At 45.4% G+C, this 20,723-nt stretch overlaps 1 protein-coding gene across 4 annotated transcripts in view; it reads left to right on the forward strand.

Annotated features, from left to right (window-relative positions):
- GLIS3 (GLIS family zinc finger 3) overlaps positions 1-20,723 on the forward strand; it is a 442,028-nt gene that overhangs the window by 390,582 nt on the left and 30,723 nt on the right. For all 4 annotated transcript variants that reach the window (XM_064579470.1, XM_064579469.1, XM_054509147.2 and 1 more), the window contains one exon: positions 5,591-5,759. In XM_064579470.1, the coding sequence (XP_064435540.1) occupies positions 5,591-5,759 (169 nt within the window). The remainder of the gene's footprint in view (positions 1-5,590; positions 5,760-20,723) is intronic.

Here is a 20,723-nt window from a genome sequence, read left to right on the forward strand (position 1 = left end):
CCTTCTTTCCCACCAGTAGATCAATATGCCCCTGACAAGCATCTGAAATCTTTATTTGGGAAAAAGCACATTTCCTCCCAGCTGTTTGTTTTCCAAACCAAATAATTTAGTTAACTTTTTGCCTGAGTTAATTTTCAGAGCTGGAAAATTTCTCTCAGCCGTGCTGAGGTCATTTTAGGATGGGCAGAAACAGAAATGGGAATAGGCTTTTGGCATCCTAACCAGCCTTTGGGTGGCTAAAGCTAGCCATGCGCATTGTGTGTGTGAGGGAAGAGTGCCTCGTGACTCCAATCTTTGCAAATGGAGTGTGCAGTACCAACACTCTTAGGCCTGCTCTTGAATCTGCCCTGTGTCTGAGAGGCAATATTGCGTGGTGGTTAGGGGCATGGGATCTGAAATCCATCTTCTTGGGTTTGCATTCCAGCTCCATGGCTTACCAGCCACAGGACCCTAATCAGGAACCCAGTGAGGCCTCAGGTTCCTCATCAGTAAACTGAGGACAGTTTTGCAAAGTACTCAATACATGTTCCCCTGGTCCTGAGGTATAGGGCAGCAAGAAGATGAAACGCAGCTGAGATAAGGTCTAGCTCCGGCTGCTCCTAGTGCAGTTCCCAGATCAGCAGCCTCAGCATCCCAGGGGACTTTGGGAAGTTTAATACGAGCTCAGAACCTCAGCCTGCCTCCAGGACCAGTGAATCAGAATCAGTATTTGTTCCTGGTGATTGGTTTGCAAGGGAAAACTTGAAAAGCAGGACTCTAACTGCCCATGCTGCTTTGAACAAGATTATGCCCTCCAATTGGCTCTTTTCATATACCTCACCTGACGAGGGAGGTCCTCCTCCCTGTCCTCTAAAATGGTGAGAACACAGTTGCCAAGCAGTGCCCAGGGTAGCCTTCTCTGGCCTTGGGAGAGGGCCTGAAACAGATAGGCCTCCTTTCGGGAACACGCCTTGCCTGTGTCCATTCACACAGTGAATACATGACAGCTAAAGTATCCCCGGGGTGCCCTGTCTGTACCCCTAGAAATATAGATTGATTGTTTTCATTTGGATAAAGAGAGAGAGCTGTTTATTAACCATTAACCTGAGCTAGTTAAAAGCTCAAGCCTCGAATGCCCTGGTCCCAGTAGCTGGCAAGATGGCCTCTGGGGGCCACATAGATCAACACATGCCGCTTTGTTAAAACTATAAAGCCCAGCTGAGTAACTTGCACCTCCCTCTGCAGGAGACGGGTGGGGGACTGCAGTAAGCTATGCTCCAGAGAGAAAACCCAAAGTGTCAGGGAGGCCAGCTCCCGGCCCTCCGCTGAAGGCAGGGCTCATGAATCCATCCCAAGACCAGGCTTTTATTTCCCTGGGGAGTCCGCCATCTCTTAATCACAAAAGCAATAAGAATTTCCAATATGTTCCTCGGCCATGCCTAATCAGTTGTTCCAGCTGCCAGTCATCAGTGCCGGCTAGAGGTTCACCTAAAAGCTCTCTTCCAGCCTCGAAAGTGGCACGAATGCCCGAGGTGACACCACACAATGAAGGCCACCCCCATGTGCACCACTTGATTTGATCACAGCAGTTTTGTTAATATTGCTCTGATTCTAGAGGGATCAGTTCCTTTCCCTACGCTTTGATTGACAGGCTTCGTTGTACGCCCCTTTGGTTGAGTATGGAAGGAAATGTTGCCTTTTGTAAATGACCTTACCGTTGCTCTCTAACGTGGAGATTTTCTTCTGGAGGTTAAAAAATCACGGGGCAAAGCTCGACCACTTGTCTGGAGGCACATGTTGTGTTGGGCACTCTGTGTGAGGTCAGCAGATGCTCAGCTTCAAACATGGCGACCTGCACCTGCCTCGTACAGAGTAGGGGCTGGAAAATCATGTTTGAATGAATGAATGAATGAATGAATGAATGAATGAATGAATGGATATTCTTAGACTACATGAAGATGGAATCCTGGATGTATGACTGATACAGCTGGAAATTCCTAGAAGTCAGTGTAGGTAGGAGAGGCATTTCCTGGGCCACAGGGGCAATCACTGAGAATTGTGGCTCCCAGGTAGAGGCCAAGGGCAATCCTACCAAGCCCCAGTTCTCTCACCCCAGAGTTTTGTCCATTACAACAGAAGGGTATGTGACATGGGGTTGGATGAATGTTGGGACACCATGCTCTGTTTTTATTTCCTTGAAGTCTCTGGTCATTGTAGTGGCTACAGGCAACATCCGCAAGCAGCAGTCTTGCCCAGGACTGCACGAAACCTGCTGAACGATCAGCTTCGACTAGGGGACCTCACGAGGAGAGATTCTGTCCTATACTTCTCATCCCATCTCTTAGGCAATAGAGGCAAGTCATGGGCTTTGCTTTGATTTCTTTCAACTGACATAAGAAACTATTCTGTATACTTTACCAATTCAGACTTTAAATTGAACTCTAACGCCCTCCCTTTCTTATTCTCAAGGGGTCCCCAGTCAAAGGGTCGCTGCCGGTTTCAATGCCATTCACCAGCTTTAGCAGTGGAAGAAAGGGCTGCTGATGTGTGTTTGACTGTTGGTCAGTCAACGGTTGACCTCAGCACAGCTGGAAGGCAGGTTCCGGAGACTTCTGCCCTGTATCATACACCTTGTATGCTCACCTCATACCCTCTCCACCACCTAGTCCTACCGGCAGCCATTGCCATGTTATATATGGCACCAAGTATAACTCAGAAGCTCCTCCCCTCAACTGTACCACGAATCTCTGGCTTTCTGCCCTCAGGCTTCTCTGATGCCCTGGTGCTGGGCATCTGCGAGAACTTTAGCAACTCTGCTACACGCGCCTACTTGGGTGGGAGAAGTAACACCCTAGATAGGGCAACCTTTGACCAATAAGGAACAGGATTTGGTAGATAAAAGTTACTTTCTGTTCCTGTCCTACTCATTGGGCCCAAGATGGACTCCATTGACATTTAGATTGTGTCCGTCCTTGTTTACATGGATGATGTAACAAACATGAATGATGCTGTCGGAGAGAGTAGGCACCAAAGGCGTCTTGTTCCCTGGTCTGTCCTGGGACCTCGCCCAGTGTCTGCCACACAGTACATGCTCCATAAATATTTGTGGAATAGTTGGCTGCTGAGAGAGGATTCAGAGGAACGCAGGTACTGAGTACAGAGCAAAAGTATTAAAGTAGAGGAAGGTAGAGGACATTACAATCGAAAGCACGGTAGCATCGGTTGCTGTGATATGGTTGAGGAGTGACCAGTTCTCTGACTTGGCCAGATCTGAGGGCACAGTGGGGCCACGGATGAGAAGTGTGTTAGAGCACTTAGAACACCACTTGATGATATCTGCTGGCAGGTCTCAGTATTTGGGTAGAATGAATGTCTAGAGACCTGTTCCCCTCGCTAAACTGCACCGTCCTCAAGGGCAGGGACCCACATGCCACGGAGTGGCTAGCCTGTAGTAGGCACTTAATAAATCCTGGGTTAAAAAAATAATGGTTGGAGGACATATGGACGGACGGATGGATGGAGGGATTGGCAGATGGTTGGTCCTGGCTATTAAATGGGATGAAGGAGAGGCCCTTAACCAGGCCTGTCAGCCTTTCAGCCTGTCAGTGTGTGGCAGGCTGCAAACAATGCCAAATTTCTCAACCTGGTATTTCATTGCAGCTAATGCAAAAATGTCGCTGATACAGCTCATGGAGCCCTCTGGGAAGCACCACATTTTCTGTTGAACCACAGAGTAGAGCATAGAGTGAGCACACCAAGAGTCCCTGTTGCCCACGGGGTTGGAAACAGCAGGGGCAGTGGTCCCTTGTGATGAACACATATACATACATGCAAAAATACCTCCAGGGGATAGCAAGTGAGGGATGCATTCGGCAACTACAACGGAATAAATAAGAGAGCTCACGTTTCTATACTAAGGCAGAAAAAAAACTGAGCTGAGTTTCCACAGTGTCTCTGTGACCTCTTATTATTCCATTAGTTTTTGGAATAGTGTATACAACACCAAGCTCCACGCTGACAAACACCAGCATTGAAACTGTTGCTGCAGTCAATCCAAACAGGCTTCTCCCCTGGGTAAAATTATTATTTGGAATACAAGCAGAATTGTGGTTGCCTGAGTGTGCTGAGCATAAATGAGGGTAGTGATTCATAAGGCGACTCTAGCGAGTTTGCAAACGTGCAACTTTTCTGGAGGCTGACGCACAACTGAAGGCCCACAGTGCCTCTTTGAGCGAGTAAGCACTTTCTAGTTTCACCACCTCTTCAGGTCTTGGAGGGCTGTGGAGGATGCAGGCTTCTGAGGACAGGAGTTAACCTGACACTGTGCTGACTTACCAGAAATAAACCCTTCACATCAGATCACACTCTTGTCAGTAGCTTTTGAGCGGGAAGATGGTAATTCTGCTTCCTCACATGTTCCTTTAAGTACTTGAACTCTTGTTCCGTCGGATGAAGCTTTTGGGGGCTGGGTCACGTGGGGTGTTCGTGCTCTCCGGGAGAGGTTGGAGAGAGTGGTGCCCGTCTAAAAGCAGCACTCCCTGAACTTTTAAACCCTCAAGTCTCCTTGATTATGTGGCTTCTTCTTCTTGATCCTGAACCTGATTCCTTTTTTTTTTTTAGATCCATTTATTCTTTGACATCAGTAGAGTAAGTTCAAAAAGAGCAGAGATGGGTATAAAGCTCTGCATCGCTTTGTACAGAGAAGGAAGTTGAAGGGAGTCAGCGTAATGATGCTGGTGTGATTGCAGCATAATGAGATGTGTGCTGAGTGGGTCTCAGACACTGAGAGCCTCTCTGATAGTGATAGACTCTGCAAGTGACAAGCCCCGTCTCTTTTGTGACATCGTACCAATTAGCTGATCTAAATGGGCATGTATTTAAGTTTGGGGTCACGTACAGTTCTCAAAGGCTAGGCTGCCCCTACGAATGAGGCTGTAACTCACTCTCTGTGTTGTAACAGACAACAGTGTGTGTGTTGGGGGGGATCCAGAGCTGTGTTTGAGGCCCCTTTTCAGGTTGTGTGGGGCTGGGCACGGACTCACCATTGATGGAGACTGAGTGTGTCCATGTATCACACCATCAGGGAAATGCCCGGGCTCAGTTAGACTCTGAGGTTAAGAGGGTGTCGGATCCTACACTGGTGATAGGACAGGAGACGGTGTTCTCATTACCCTGATTTAGCAGTGACAGAGAGAGCGCCAGCCTGGCCCGTGGAGGCTCGCTGCAGCCAGGACAAGGGGCAAACGGCCTGTGTTTGCCTCTTCGGGGTCAGCAGACCAAATATTTACTGTTACCTCTCGTCCCCCCGGGACTGAGTAGTGAGAACCCAGAGACCTTTGCCCAGACGCAGACGTGACATGATCGACGCAGTACAAGGTCCAGGCAGGGAGCGAGCCAGCCTGTGAGCGTCAGCGGGAGCGAGCCACAGGAAAGGCACATGAGCTGGGGAACCTGTCCCCCTGAAAAGGAAAGCTGTGTGTGTCCAGTGAGCGGAGCACTGCTCCCCCAAAGCCACCGGGAGAACCGCAGATGAGCCTCTCAAGCATGCTTGCTGTCAGCCCCCCGTATGGAAAGCACGTGCGGTCTGACGCTTGTTCTCCCTTGATTCCAGCCTCCATCTTTGGCAACAGTCATTCAAGCCGAAGCGGAACAGCTGCTGGGGCCATGCCGGCCCCACATGCCGTCGGCCACCCTTCCCCGGGCCAGAGTGTGCAGGGGAGCCCCCACAACCCCGCCTCCCAGTTACCTCCGCTTGCAGCTGTGGACGCGGGAGCCGAGAGGTAAGGCCACCTGTCTCTCTTCTACTGGGTGTCGCCGCTCAGCTTCCCGGCACAGAGAAGGGCCTGGATGGTTGCTGAATTTTACTAATAATCCATCGGTTGGGTTGAGTTCTCCAAAGGTGACATATTGAAAGTGCACACCCAAAGCACGTGGATCAAATATCTCATTATCTGTCTTACTTTCCACGGGAGAAGCCGAGAACTGGCGGTTGCCAGCTGAAGGGGCTGATGCCATTCCCGTCTTCCCCACGTCCCCTCAGTTTGTTTCCATGACTCGGCTCCAAGGCAATGTCCCCACAGGCGGAACAGCTTTCCAGAGGCAAGATGGTGCCTTCGGCACAGAGATCAGGATTAGCTTGGGAGTGTAGCATAAAAGGGCACAGGATTTTAGGTGGGTGACCAGCAAGGGGCTGTTCACTGAATACTCTATGTTGATACCACCCTCATAAAGAGTTTTGGGGAGAAACGTTTTAAATCTGGACATTTCGGTCTGTCTTTGGACTGCCCAGCCTTCCAGTGATGTGGACAGCCTGTGGCCCCTCTTGTTCTCCCCACGTGTCAGCAGGCTTAAGCTGACCTGAGTAGGCGTTACTCCCAGACACCCACAGGAAAAACAAGTTCTTGTGGGGACCCCTGTGCTATCCTAGAATCCTGGGACATAAGAATGGCTCTAATGGGCAGCAAAGGTTTTCAATCTTGAATTTCAACCTGCGATCTGTGGTTTCATTAGTGTCGGCCTTATCTATAAGTCTTTAAATTATGTGTTTTTAAGTTTGATAAACCATACAGTTTTTTTTACTTATGCCTCCTCTTCACTTACTAATACATCTGTTCATTTAATAAATCTGTTGAGTACTATGTGTCAGACACTGTTCCGGGTGCTGGAGATGCCAAGATTATTAAAACACAGTGCTGCCCTTAGGATTTAGTGGGTGAGGACAGACATACAAACAAAGTATAGTAATGCTGTGTGGATAAATGATGTAATCTAGATCCACAGGAGCCCAGAGAGGACGTCCCTAATTCTGCCTCAGGGAGGGAGGGGAAGAAAGGGTGATCTAGGCATGGAAGGAAGATTAAGACTTCCCAGATGCATAAATGGGGAGCAGCATCCAAGGCAGCCAGAGGAACATATACGAGATATGAGAGGGACAAGGACACACATGGAAGGAGGTCCCAGTAAGCTCAGGTGCCATCATCCAGAGTGGACAGGACTGATGAAGTCAGGTAAGAGGGGGTTGGCTTTGTGTGGAACAATATATTTTATTCCGAGGGATTTACCTCTTACTGAAAGCAAAAAACCATTTATGGCTCCATATATGGTACCATATAGCCCATTTATGAGGAGAGAGACACATCAGACTGTCATTATAGAGAAGGGACTCAGGTGACAAGATGGCAGTCATCGAGGCTGGGAGCAGGGACAGGAGGTAGAGAAGACAAGAAAGAGGTTATTGTAGGAGTCCTTGTGAGTAGTATGAGGATCTGAACTAAGGTGAAGTGGGAAGGATGGAGACTTTATCCAAGGGCTGTTATTTAGGAAAATTGCTAATTATTAATGTATTTATGGAATAAAAGGGAAGGGCCAAATTCATTTGCGATTTACACCTCTAGACACAGATGGAAAAGTGTCATTAACAGAAGCAAAGGGAGTGGTTAGTAGGAGGAAGAGTGGGAGAGAAAGAATGGTAATAAATGGACTTCAGGGTTGGGGTTTTAGGCAGCTGTAAAACATCCGTGTGCATGTGTCTAATAGTCAGTCAGAAATATGGATCAGAATCCAAAGGGGTACGTGCACCCCGATGTTTATAGCAGCAATGTCCACAATAGCCAAACTGTGGAAAGAGCCAAGATGTCCATCAACAGATGAATGGATAAAGAAGATGTGGTATATATATACAATGGAATATTATGCAGCCACCAAAAGGAATGAGATCTTGCCATTTGCAATGACGTGGATGGAACTGGAGGGTATTATGTTGAGTGAAATAAGTCAAACAGAGAAAGACATGTATCATATGATCTCACTGATATGAGGAATTCTTAATCGCAGGAAACAAACTGAGGGTTGCTGGAGTGGGGGGTGGGGTGGGAGGGATGGGGTGACTGGGTGACAGACACTGGGGAGGGTATGTGCTCTGGTAAGCGCTGTGAATTGTGCAAGACTGTTGAATCTCAGATCTGTACCTCTGAAACAAATAATGCAATATATGTTAAAAAAAAAAAAAGAAGAAGAAGAAGAAGGTAGCGGGAGGGGAAGAATGAAGCGGGGGAAATCGGAGGGGTAGACGAACCATGAGAGACGATGGACTCTGAAAAACAAACAGGGTTCTAGAGGGGAGGGGGGTGGGAGGATGGGTTAGCCTGGTGGTGGGTATTGAGGAGGGCACATTCTGCATGGAGCACTGGGTGTTATGCACAAACAATGAATCATGGAACACTTCATCTAAAATTAATGATGTAATGTATGGGGATTAACATAAGAATAAAAAAAAAACACTAAAAAAAAAAAAAGAAATATGGATCAGAAGATATTGGACTGCTCTTAACCGTTCTGCCTATGTGGTCAAGTGCAAACAGCTCCTAGCCTCCTCCCCCAAGCTCCATCAGCAGAGCAGGGCAAGTGGTAACGGACACTGGGGGCGGACAGTCCTGCCAGTGATCCGATGTATTTCTAAAGGTTGGGATGAACTTACTCATTTTAGCATTTTATTAACTTTCCAGTCAGGTTTTAAGTGATACTAGCCATGGGCTAATCATCCTCTCATTTCCTTCTGCCTGGCTGAGAATCATACTCCACAAGATCATGAAGCTAAGAAACCATCACTTGAGACCTCTTCTTCATCCCATCTTGTTATTAATACTCATTAATACTCTGTTTACAAGAATACAAGAAAAAGCAATCTGTGTGTCTTCTTTTTGCACACAGCCTTTAAAAGAATAAAGGTAGAAAAAGGTTTTAGCCACGACTGGCGTTAACAACCACCACCCAAACACCTGATGTTCGCAGCCCAGCTCTGGCGGTTGCTGGTTGTTTGAGTGTGTTCCTTAGGTCCTCCTGGTACTTCGGTTTGTTTGTTTGTTTTTAACATTTTATCTTAGTTTATAATTTTAATTTTTTTTCAATTCCCTCTTTAGAAAGCTTGTAACATGTAAAAAAAACTACAAGAATGGTACAGTGAACACTCATACCACCCCACATCCACATTCACCCACTGTTGATATTTTCCCTTCTCTTTCTTTCTCTTGGTCTCTTTGTTTGTTTGCTTGCCTGTTTTTTCTGAACCCTCTGAGAGATTGTTGTGAATATCATTGAGCTTTAACCCTAATTACTTCGGGAAAGATCTCCTAAGAAGGACATTCTCCTGCATAATCACAATGTAATTATCATGCTCCGGAAATTGAACATCAATAAAGCATTATCTAACATGCAGTCAATACTGAAATTTCCTCGATTGTATAAATAATGTTCTTTACAGCTAGTTTCTTTTTTTTTTTTTATTTTCTTTCCTTTCCTTTCTTTTGATCCAGGATTTAATAAGATCATAGTTCTCATTTCTTGTTATCTTCTTGAATCTAATGAAGTTCCCCAGTTTTTAAAAAGTTACCATCATCATCAGCAGCATCATTGTCTTTCATGACATTGACAGTTTATGAAGACTCAGGACATTTATTTTGCAGAATGTTCCAGAGTTGGGATTTGCCTGCACTTTTCCTCTTCGACACATCCCTTCTCATCAGGAGCCCCACGTAGAGAATGTGGTGTTCCTTTACTCATTTGAGCCTCTGCTTGCACCCCATGGGGAGTTAAGATTAAGAGAACCACAGCAGGTGAAGCACCTAGCATGTGGCATAGCGTGAAGGCAGGCCACCTTGGCATGGCTGGGAGATTGAGGTAGAGAAGCCAGAGGGTGCTGTTAAATAATGACAGTGGTTGATAATGTAGGCCATGATGGAAGGTAAAAAGGGGAGGAAGGGGCAGAAGGTAACGGTACTTTATGTGGCTGGGTGGTGAAGTGGACCTTCTCACACCTGTGGCTTTTGCCTTGTGCTGTGCTCTTCCCACCGGATATGTGGCCCATTCCTTTGCCAGCCCAACTGGCCTGGGCAAGTCGATGGAAGGTTATCTCTTCCGATCAGGTTTGGGGAGGAGGGCGACATGAAATAGCCCTGAATTTTGCACTGTGTTTGCATTAGTGTGCAGCATAAAAACACTAAGAGGAAATGTGCTTACCTTCCGCCTTTGGTTTATATATCTTTGCCTCTGTTTGCCTGGGAAATCCCCCAGTAAAAACTCCAGCAGTTTTCTTAACGGAAATAGGTTTATCACACTTCGCGATTTTTAGTGGGAAACGCATTTTTTTCCTGCTTTGCGGGCACTGATTCATCATTTACTTAGCTTTAGCTTGTTAATAAAATGGGCTGAGTCACTGTCAGAAGTCAGGAAAGGTCCACCACATCTAGCCAGTTAGCATCAGGTTCTTTGATCCTTGCCATCATAAAATAAAGTAAGTGCAACTTCTCTCAATTTGATGAGGCTCCATTTTTATTTTGAAATATTATCTGAATGACACATCGTCTCAGTGATGTACACAGCACCATACCACATCACCTAATGTTGACTTAAGCTTATTATGGGAAGTGGTGTTTCACGATGTCATGTTGAACGAGCCAGGAGTGCTTTATGACAGTGGCTTCCCATAAGAGGAACCCAGTGTCTTGGAAATGTCAGTTCATTGGGCTTCATAGTATGTCTGTTAGAGCAGAGAAAACAAACATATTTGTGAATCCCTTTTTGAGGTGGAGAAATCTTACAATCCCAAGAAAAGTCCGCTGGATCTGAGTTGCCCCCCTTGCCCGAGAGCATGTGAGCTGCCTCTCTCCATTCCATAGGTGTCCACAGATATGGGGTGTTCTGTAGTACAACAGAGCTGAAGGAGACTTGAGGATTGACCGCCTGGGGTGACTTGGGAAGGGCTTCGATGAGCCCCATCTCTGAGCCAGAGGACTGAAAATAGGGAACGGATGTGGCCTCCTCGAGGCGTACACAATCTAGGACAGGAATCAACGGCAGAGAATGTTAGGGACAATTGTTTTTGAGAAAGTAGTCAAACAAAATACCTTAACCAAAAAAGGAATGTCAGTTTCTTGACTCTGTACCAAGTATTGGGAAGCCGTACTGTTTTTTATCTTTATCAGATGTGGCATTGCTAATAAGATTCTAGATATATATATGCACAGTCTTCACTGATACCATTTTCTAATTCAGCACTGGAAACATGTTGTAGATTTTCTGGATGCTAAGGGGTTAAGGATAGCAACTGTTTTCTATTTAACTTCTTTGCATTTCTGCACTGTTCTCCAACTCTTGTCAAACCAGCCTCCTCACTGACTTTGTTTGTATCTGCATCTTATTTCAGGATCTTTTTCTACCTAGAAAGACAATAAGGACCTTCCATCATTGTTCTGTTCTTGACTAAACATTGCCCAGCCTGGAGCTTGGATTAGTTCTCAATCCAGAAAGCCCCCTTGCATCTTACAGCTCACAGAGACAAGTTCCCCTTGGTTCTTATCATCTGTTTTATTTATTTATCATTTCCCAGATATTGTCTTGCTAACTGAATTATTAGTTCTCTGAGGGCAGGAACCTAAAATTTCCTTATAACCTCCAGAATGCCTGTGTGGTGTTTCACAGTGCTACGTGTTAGGGAGGGCTTGACAAGGGAGAAGGACCAGTGTGGGAATGCCTAGGAAACAGGAGGCCATTGCCAGCCCCCACTGTCCAGGTGGGAGGTTCCTAGAAAAGACTGGTCCCCCCTGATTCACTGGTCTGGACAATGGTGGACCCAGTTCTCAAAGTTTAGCCATTTGTGCAACCTACATACTTTGCTACCACATATAATTGCTCTACTACATATGTACACACACACACACACACACTGCTAGGACTCCCCCGCCCTCATCCACTGGGGGTTCCCTACGTTGCTTTTCTGTGATCTTCAGTACTAGAAGCCTGAGACTCACCATCCTTTCCCATTTGCACCTATAACATGTGAACAGCTCAAAACTGGGCCTGCTGCTTTGCTCACCTTCCTTCACTGGGACTTTCTGAGCAAAGAGGGACATTGATATCTTCACCCACTGAGCTTTTTTCAACCTTACATACACACACACACACACACACACACACACACACATGCACCCACAACATAATCTTTCTCTCCTCTCCCTCTTAATCTCCTAGGAGATGTGCATTAATGGCTAAAATCATAAGCATCACATAAAATATTAAAATTTATCAAAATATATCCCAGCATTGGGGACATCCATTTACTGAGTCACTTTGTCAGCTGGTGTTTGGGTACCAGGCGATACGCTGGACCCTGAGGATACAGCGGTCAGCAAGACTGACAGAACCCTGTCTCTCAAAGTGTGCAGCCTGAGGAGAGACCATGGCCGGCAGGCAGTCGTAACTTGGGCTATTATGCAGGGGTGCCAGAGGAGGCTGTGGGGGCATGCCGGAAGCACACAAAAATGACCCCAAAGCGGGGAGTGTGGGAGAAATAGAAGAAAAAACGTCTCCCTGAAATCTGAAAGTCTGTCAGACCTGGCCAAGGGCCATGGGTACATACAGGAGCTGAGAGGAGGGAGTGCCAGCAGGGGCAGGGCTCCGCAGGGTGGGGGTGCTCATAAGCTGCCTTCAGGAAACCGGGCTTTCTCTGGAGGACAGGGATTTGTGTATTTGCCCAGGAAGGGCACCCTGGGGACTCTGGCATACATTCCAAAGGCCTCCCCATCGTGTCATCCACCCAGCAAGAGTTCAGAACATACTCTCCGCCCAACAGAAGAAGACATGACAAAGAACAGACAAATGGCGTGTGCGGTCCTCAAGAGACAAAGATTGTCCTTTGTATATCCTAGACCAGCGAGGCAGCACGGGGTCTATATTATTTTCTTTTTTAACACAATTGGAAACGCCAGTTTTGCCCCTTACAATTCCAAGCTTGTATTTTATGTAGTCGTGACCTATATTAGAGGATTTTGAAGAGTCACTGAGTGTCAAAAAAAAAAGTCACCTCCATGTTAGAGACACGATGACGAACATGTGGAAGAGAGAGCTCTGGTATCATGAGGAAGTCGGCCGCACTCGTCTTCTGTCGGAGAAGACCTGGGTGTCGTTAAGAGGGTACCCACGTTGCGGGGTGTTATAATGGAGTCACGACTTCCCCAGTGAGCGCTGCTCTAAGTGCTTCCCTGATGTGTGTCACAGACACTTTCCCACACGGACAGAAAGATACCTGACTTACAGGGCAACTAGTAAGCACTGGCCCCCAAATAAAGCTTGTCGATCTTGATCATCGAAACACCTGAGAAAAGCCAGAGCTGAAAAACCAACATAGGCTTCAAAGAGCCATTTCTTCAGCCTGCATGTTGACATCTGCGTCATCTTCTGTCAGGCCATCGATGTCACGTCACCCAGTGCCACATGATCGTGAGCGTCATCCTTTCTCTTGGGGCTGCAGCGCTTTCTTTCCGGAAAACAAACAGTTATCCTCACTCAGCATCCCACAAAGGGGTCGGTTTCTCTGTAGGAAAATGACTTCCATAGATATTCGGGGCTGAGAGACATGGTGTTCAAAATACACGCGCAACACACACACACACACACGTTTTATTTGAGAATCCCTGAATGTGATGAACATTGTTCTCAATGTCTATGCTGTGAGCAGAGAAGAGGCAGAAAATCCCAATGTCCCAACCTTGAAAATGGAGATTAGAACATTGGGTCTTAGATTGGAAAAACTTGGGACCCTTATTCTATTTTTTTTTTCTTTGTATCTGTGGAGAGTTTCTGGTACTTCTCCAAGTTTATTCCAGGGCAGAAACGCCCACAAGTCTTTAAGCTTCTTTAATGCTGATCTGTAACCACAGCCATGCTTTATCCTCCATGGCAGATATTAGTTGGGTTACTGGCCTGTGGAATGAAACTTCTTATAGAGATATTCACTGTATTAACAGCTTCTTAAATATGCCCCCCTCAGGGATGCCTGGGTGTCTCAGTCAGCTAAGTGGCTGCCTTCAGCTCAGGTCATCATCTCAGGGTCCTGGGATCAAGCCCCACATGGGGCTCCATGTTCAATGGGGAGTCTGCTTCTCCCTCTGCCCACCCCTTGCTTGTACTCTCTCTCAAATAAATAAATAAAATCTTTTAAAAAGAATATTCCCCCCTGATCTACTCCTCTCAGCACACATACAGGGAAATTGGTGATATTTGCTCCTTTCTTCTTACTTACCTAGTGAGTGTGAATAGCTCTATTGGGGGAAAAAAAACAGCAACAAGAAGACATTGCTGAACTGGCTTTTCTAGTCTTCTCTGATTTGTCTCTGATCTGTCTCTAATTTAAATGTCTGTGTTGTCTGCAAAACTTTTATAAGCATGATTTTCAGAGTCCAGTCTGTTTCTTGATAATGGAGGAGAATAAAGAGCTAAGCCTACGTGGCTATCTCAACTTACTACTAAGAACTTAAAAAGCCTAGTCAACTTGGATTCCTCCTCTTTCAAGCATTCTCTCATCTCATTAATCTGTAAGTCCTGTTAGCTCTACCTTCAGACACAATCAGCTTCATTTCTCCAAGCTGAGTTCACCACTGTTCCCCCCATCTCAACTACAGCAGGCCCCTAACTGTCCCCCACATTCTGCTGTCAACCCCCATCCCGTTAGCACACACAAGGCCAGGGCTCCACACCACAAGAGGGGCCCTTTAAAATGTAAATGGAGTCTCTGAGGATTTCCTGCTCCCATCCCGCCCCTGCCATGCTTGGAGTCAAGTCTAAACTCCTTTTTGTAGGCGACAAGGCCCTCTATGGTCTGGCCTTAGTCACACTCTTATCACAGCTCCTCCTTGCTTATTCTGCTCTGGCCACACTGGTTTTCTTACTATTCCTGGAAAACACCAACTCCTCTTGCCTCGGGGCGTTTGTACATGCTATTCCTGAAGGCTGAAAGGCACCTTCACCAGAACTTTACGTGACTTGTGCCTTCATTTCTGATGTCTGCTCAAATATTACCTCTTGAGAAAGGCCTTTCTCAACCACTTCCCCTAAACCCCCCACCGCCCCCAGTCTCACTCTCTTTCGTAACTCTGCTTTGTTTCTCTTCATGGATTTAGCAGTCCCTGAGATTACGCTGTCTCCTTACTGACTTGCTTACAACCCACTAGAACCGGAGCTCCCTGAGAGCAGAGACTATGTCATGCTTACAGCCCTTTACCCGCTCAGCGCTTGGGCATTGTGTGGAATGAACGGATGTGAACAGAAGGGAGGACTACGACTATGATTCCTTTATGATTTCTGGGAACGGTAACAGTAACCCTGAGCAGGTGATTGCTGTTCTTCCATCTGCACATTGTCCTCTGCGTCACCTCAGGACAAAGCAAGAGACGCTGATGTGAGCATACGCATGTCACTCCACCAGACAAACAGCTTGACTCATGGTCCAAATATCCCTTCACATCAGATTATTTTCCATGTATTTTTAGTTTTGAAGTGCAGTGGTTCTTCATTTTAAAGAGGTCTCATTCATTTTACCTCTGAATGCCAAATTAGCCATCTTTATTTTGTTCCCACATTCCAAACAAATCTACCTCATGCGGAGCCCAAGATGATGTTTTTTTAGTCGCCTTGAATTTTCAGTCAGGAAAATGAGTCATGACAATAACAAGGAAGGCTTGAGGTAAAATAGAATTCCTTTTCTTGCAGCTTCTACTTTAGTCCGTTAGCATGAAGCAACATGGAGTTCAAACTAAACCATTATGTGATTCGGATGTATCAGTGTATTCCTTTCCTAAGGCTTTCTCTGAAACAACGGGTCAAATGGGGACAGAATTCCCAAAGTGAAAGCCCATAAGCCTTTCTAGTGTGACCTGGAAATCAACTTTATCTTTTCCCGTCTTGGGTGGGAAGCAGCTGGGGGAATGGGCCCTGAAGAAGCTGTGTATCTTTTTGCAAGTGAAGGACTGTCTGCCTGCTGGTGGTGAGGAGACCAACCAGGGAAGTGAGCAGAAACCGCAAGACTAAGTTTTTTTGCTCCTTTCTCTGAAAAATAGTCTTTGGTTGCTTTTCTGTTTAGTTGCAAGGAGAAATATCTAGGTTTTAATCATCTTCCCCAGAGTCAATGATTGGAATCATTCTTTTGAATAAGATGTTCTCCCCTCAAAAACAGAAACTGTGGTCTCTGGGCAAATATAGTATCCAACTGGACGTTAACTAGCTCCAACTGGGCAAAGGTGCCATCCACCTGGACACAAATATTGGCACCAGGGGCTCCTGGGTGGCTCAGTCGTTAAACGTCTGCCTTCGGCTCAGGTCCCAGGGTCCTGGGATCGAGTCCCGCATCGGGCTCCCTACTCGCCGGGAGGCCTGCTTCTCCCTCTCCCACTCCCCCGCTTGTGTTCCTGCTCTCTCTCTCTCTCCCTCTCTGTCAAATAAATAAATAAAATCTTAAAAAAAAAAAAAAAAATACTGGCACCAGGTTGGGAGCTAAGTCTATGGAACCTGTGGTCTGTTCAACAGAGTAATTCCTCAACAGCAATGACCAACATGTATTAAATACTTATCCTTGCGTAGGACTGGATAAGGAGCTGGAGATACAAAATGGTAGCAGACATCCAAGGACTTGATATTCTTTTCATATAGCAGAGCCAAGAGCCCTTCTCTAATTGTGAATTTTTAATAGATGTGGTTTCCTCCAATTCATTTCTCTAACCAAATGTTGAGGCTTGTATTCAAGGGAAGGTACAGAAAATTCTTTTGTGGTTACTACCATAGTAACCTAACATCCTGAAGAGGAAAAAAAAAAAATTACACGTAAACAGCACATGTTATTTCTGATCAAACCCCCCCCCCCCAGCTAGTTTCTTTCAAATTTATGGATTATATTGACTTTTAAGGTCTTGTTTGGCAGTGGCTTTCAAAGGCCCCTGGTCGTACTTGGCAGGAGTACTGCATCTGAAGTTAGTTCTGCAAGTTCTTCCGATGTCATCAAGAGGCTGGTGTTCACAGTTTGAGACCATGAGAAAGACATGGAAGGGGCCATTTTTTTATATACCTGCGCCTCCCTTTCTCATGTTTGGACAAAAATAACACTCTTCCCCCTCATTCCTGTTTGGCTTTCTCGTTACACTCACTTCTGAATGTTTTTCTTTCATCTGATCCACTCTGTTGCAGAGCAGACTGAACTGTACGCCGAATAAAGAGAGTCTTCTCTTTGCCGCAGGACCATGAGTTAATCCCCTTGCTCTGACCTGCTCCAAGCTGCCCAAAGGATGATCTCATTCAGAGGGTTTTCTTTTTTATAGCAGAATTTTTGACATCAAATGTCTAAGACCACTCTGGATAAATTCTCTTCTGGTTGGTGATTTTTCTGTAAAGAGGATTTGGCAGAATCAGACTTTTCTTCCCTTTCTCCCCATCACATCAGATTCTGAAATAGACAAACAACAGAGTCACAGCCAATTCTGCAGTCAAGATATTCCAAAAAATCCCAGCTCTTGGTTAAATGTGTCCTGCATAATTCATTTCTCTGACATATCCTGGGTGTCCTCTCCCCTCCCTTTTCATTCCCATAGGGAGGCAGAGATTGTGATGCTCTCCGCCCTATTTCAGTCTATCCCAGAAAAAAAATACACTCCTTGGCCTTAGGGCATTGGTGACTTTGTTTTCTGGCCTTAGAACTGACCCCCATACCCAAGTTTAGAAAGCGTCCTCCAGAACACGCTATCCTGTTTCCCACACTCACTCATCATAACACACGTGTGAGTCTTCTGTGAGAAACTTTGGTGGTCATTTCACCTACAGCCAGCTCACAGCCCTCATTTTGTCTTGGTCTGTGGAGGCTCGGGCAATCATGTTTGAGTCTTGGTCTTGGCCAACGTGAGAAATTATTTCCAGTTAATATTGATCCAGCCTCTCGTGAGGAGAATGAAGCTCTAAGCCCTCGCAGGAGATGGATTCAGCTCTTTGACTAGTTTGGAACAGAATCCTCGGACGGACATACAGCTCTTGGCGGGCTTCGGTCCTGCCCAGATGGACAGTGTTGCAATTACCCACACTTCCCAGCGGCTGTTTCTTCATTACTGAAAGCTGGTCTTGATTGTCTCAGAAGCAGAATTCAATTTGCAGTTCCCCCAGTAACGTGCTGTGATTCATTCGGGGACAAATCTGGATTGAACTGAGTCCAAGTGTCTCTTTTGTGAGACAGAAGGGAAGTATAAGTAGATACTATAGTCACCCAGATGAGTCAGCCAGGAATTCATGAAGTGATTCATAAATCGTTATAAAGACCACTAAAGTCTACTAAAATGGAGTGCTGTCTGGCTATACAAAGTGGGGTATTATCATTGGGGGGTTTTTTTTAGATGTTAAATCAGATGTGAAATCCTTAAAACTGTGCTTTTTTTTTTAGGTTTTGAAAAGGATTCCTTTTTTCCCCCTCTGTAGTTGGCCAACGGCTAAAGCCACTTTTTATTGATTAGTTTTCACAGATGAATTTAAAAACCACCACAGTTCTTTGGGGGATAAAAAAAATGCCTCCCAAATCCACCATAGACCAGTTTGTATCCATTATTTCTACTCCCTAGCAGCAAATCAATAATATTTTTCATGTGAATACAGTGAAACGAGCTGTTCTGATGCATTCTTCTTTCTTTGGGAGGTCCATTACCCCTGTGGAAGAGAGAGGGGAGAAAAGAACTGTCCAAAGCACATATCAACCAACATTTAATCTACTTAATCACAGAAAGCCCTCTTTTCAAAGTATTAACCCCCAACACAATGCTAAACCACACAGTCCCATGCTGCTTGCTAGAACTGCTTGAATATACAGCACAAATGAAGAAAAGTAAGATATATTTATGACATGTGCTTAACCTGCAACATGGTCTATTAGCAAATATTATTTGAAGAAATACAGTTGTTAGTTGACATAGAAATACCTTGAACTTATAGACAGGAGACAGAGCTTTATTTGGAAGGAGTTATCCAGCTGGATAGACCAAAGGTGTTAAAAAAAAAAAAAAATACCAAAGGTGTAAGCCCAGCTTGGGCACGAAGACCTCTACTACAGAACCGAACAAGTTCACCAAAGCAAACTGGGAAACTGGTTGCCAGGTTTCTTCAAGGCAGTGGATTATTGATATGCCCATCCCCACCAGCTGGTGAGAAGGTTCTAAATCTCAGATGCTTGTAGGAGTCCTCCACCGCCCTCCCTCACCCCACCCCTCCACCTCCCTTGTGTCTCCTCTAGGGAGCATCTAACCTTATTGGGATAAAGTGATATCTGGAGAACTAGCTATGTAACTGGGCAAATCATTTCATGTCTCTGGGCCTACTTTATCTCATCCAAATAAGGCTACTCCATTGCCTTTCAGCTAGAACATGATATGATTGTATGAATTTGTGAACTCAGATACTCTGTGGGGAAACCCAATGCCAAGAAATGAGACTCTTACACAAGACCACGACTATCTGCTCTTAGAACTAGAAAATTAGCCAGATGGGCAAATGCCTTGCTTTCTTCGAGCCTTAGTTTCTGTATCTGAATAGTCAAGAGAGAAAAGAGTCCTAAGATTTTTTATTTTAAGAACTCTGTAGAAATTCAAATGCGGTGCTGGAACCACAGTCTTATAGAGCTCTCAAGCACTGGGTATGTGTTCATGTCAGGGATACCTTAAGTGTACATTCCATTTAGAGCCGTCATTCCATAAACATGTGTGGATCATCTGGAAGGTGTCAGACATTGTCTAAAGTACTGTGAGATTTCTGACTTCCCAATTTAAAATGGTTCATAATCCACCCCCAGCCCTCACCTTCCATTCTTAATTTTTCTCCATAGTATTCATTTCCTCAGTACAATATATAGTTTCCTTACTTAACTTTGTTCATTGCCTTCCTCCCCTCCCCAAAATAGAAGTTCCACAGAAGCGGGGATATTTATCATGTGTTGCTCTGTCCCTGGTGATTAGAATAGGGCCACACACTGGGTCAGTGCCAATAACTATCTCCTGAATGAATAAATGAGTATGTTACCTCAGATTTTATGATCCCCAGTAAGCGCTGAGATTCTCTTTATTTTATACTTGAAATTGAGACTGGGAGAAGTCAGGGAATTTGTTCAGGATTAGCCAGCTAGCAAGGACAGAGCCAGACTCTAAGCCCAGTGAGTCTTCAGTGATATCCATCTCCTCCTGCCATTTGCAAAGTTTCTGTATATGAACCTCATCAGTTCTGTGTGTCTCAGTTGGGATCTACCGTTCTGTGAAACAACCTAAGATTGTTTCTGAGTACTTCATTTACAGGAAAGATGACCTCTTTGCTTCTGGCCCACTTCACTGCAAGGTTGGAAAGCTCAGTGTGAGCCGAGGGTGGAAGCGGGTTGACAGAGGGGAAGGAGCTTAACGGACTAAATCCCCCCAAATAATAGGCATTTTCTAGGGTGTGTATAGATATATGTTTACAGAAGCCTTTTTAGGTTTATTTTTTTCCAGAAGATGTTTTTATGAGCCCTTTAAAATCTGTCCCCCCCCTCCATTTTGTTTTTGTTTTGTTTTTGTGTTTTTTGGGTTTTCTGGCAGGAGGTGTGGGGAGGGGTAAAAACCACTGAACCATGGAATGGCTCACACTGAGGTTATATGTAAACTCCTCCACTAAAAGAGTACTAATGGTTGACTCAGTTCTCTGCTTTGCTTTTGTGTGAAGTGTTTCTGGAAGCAGTGATTTTTTTTTTTTTTTTTAATTTCTAGTCTGTTGTGTGCATATTTATATTAACAAAAGCTATGTTGAATGAAATCTGTGAAATGTGAACTGCAGATCAGCAGCTGGGGGACTGAGTTGGACCTAGAAAGATTTCAGACGTTCTGTCTTCTGGCTCTTGGACACTGCTGTAACTCAGAGTGAATCAGAGTGAT

The sequence above is a fragment of the Mirounga angustirostris genome, unplaced genomic scaffold (genome assembly GCF_029215605.1).
Source record: "Mirounga angustirostris isolate CCGP_5_RB_7025 unplaced genomic scaffold, mMirAng1.0.hap1 SCAF_15, whole genome shotgun sequence".
Classification (NCBI taxonomy): Eukaryota; Metazoa; Chordata; class Mammalia; order Carnivora; family Phocidae; genus Mirounga; species Mirounga angustirostris.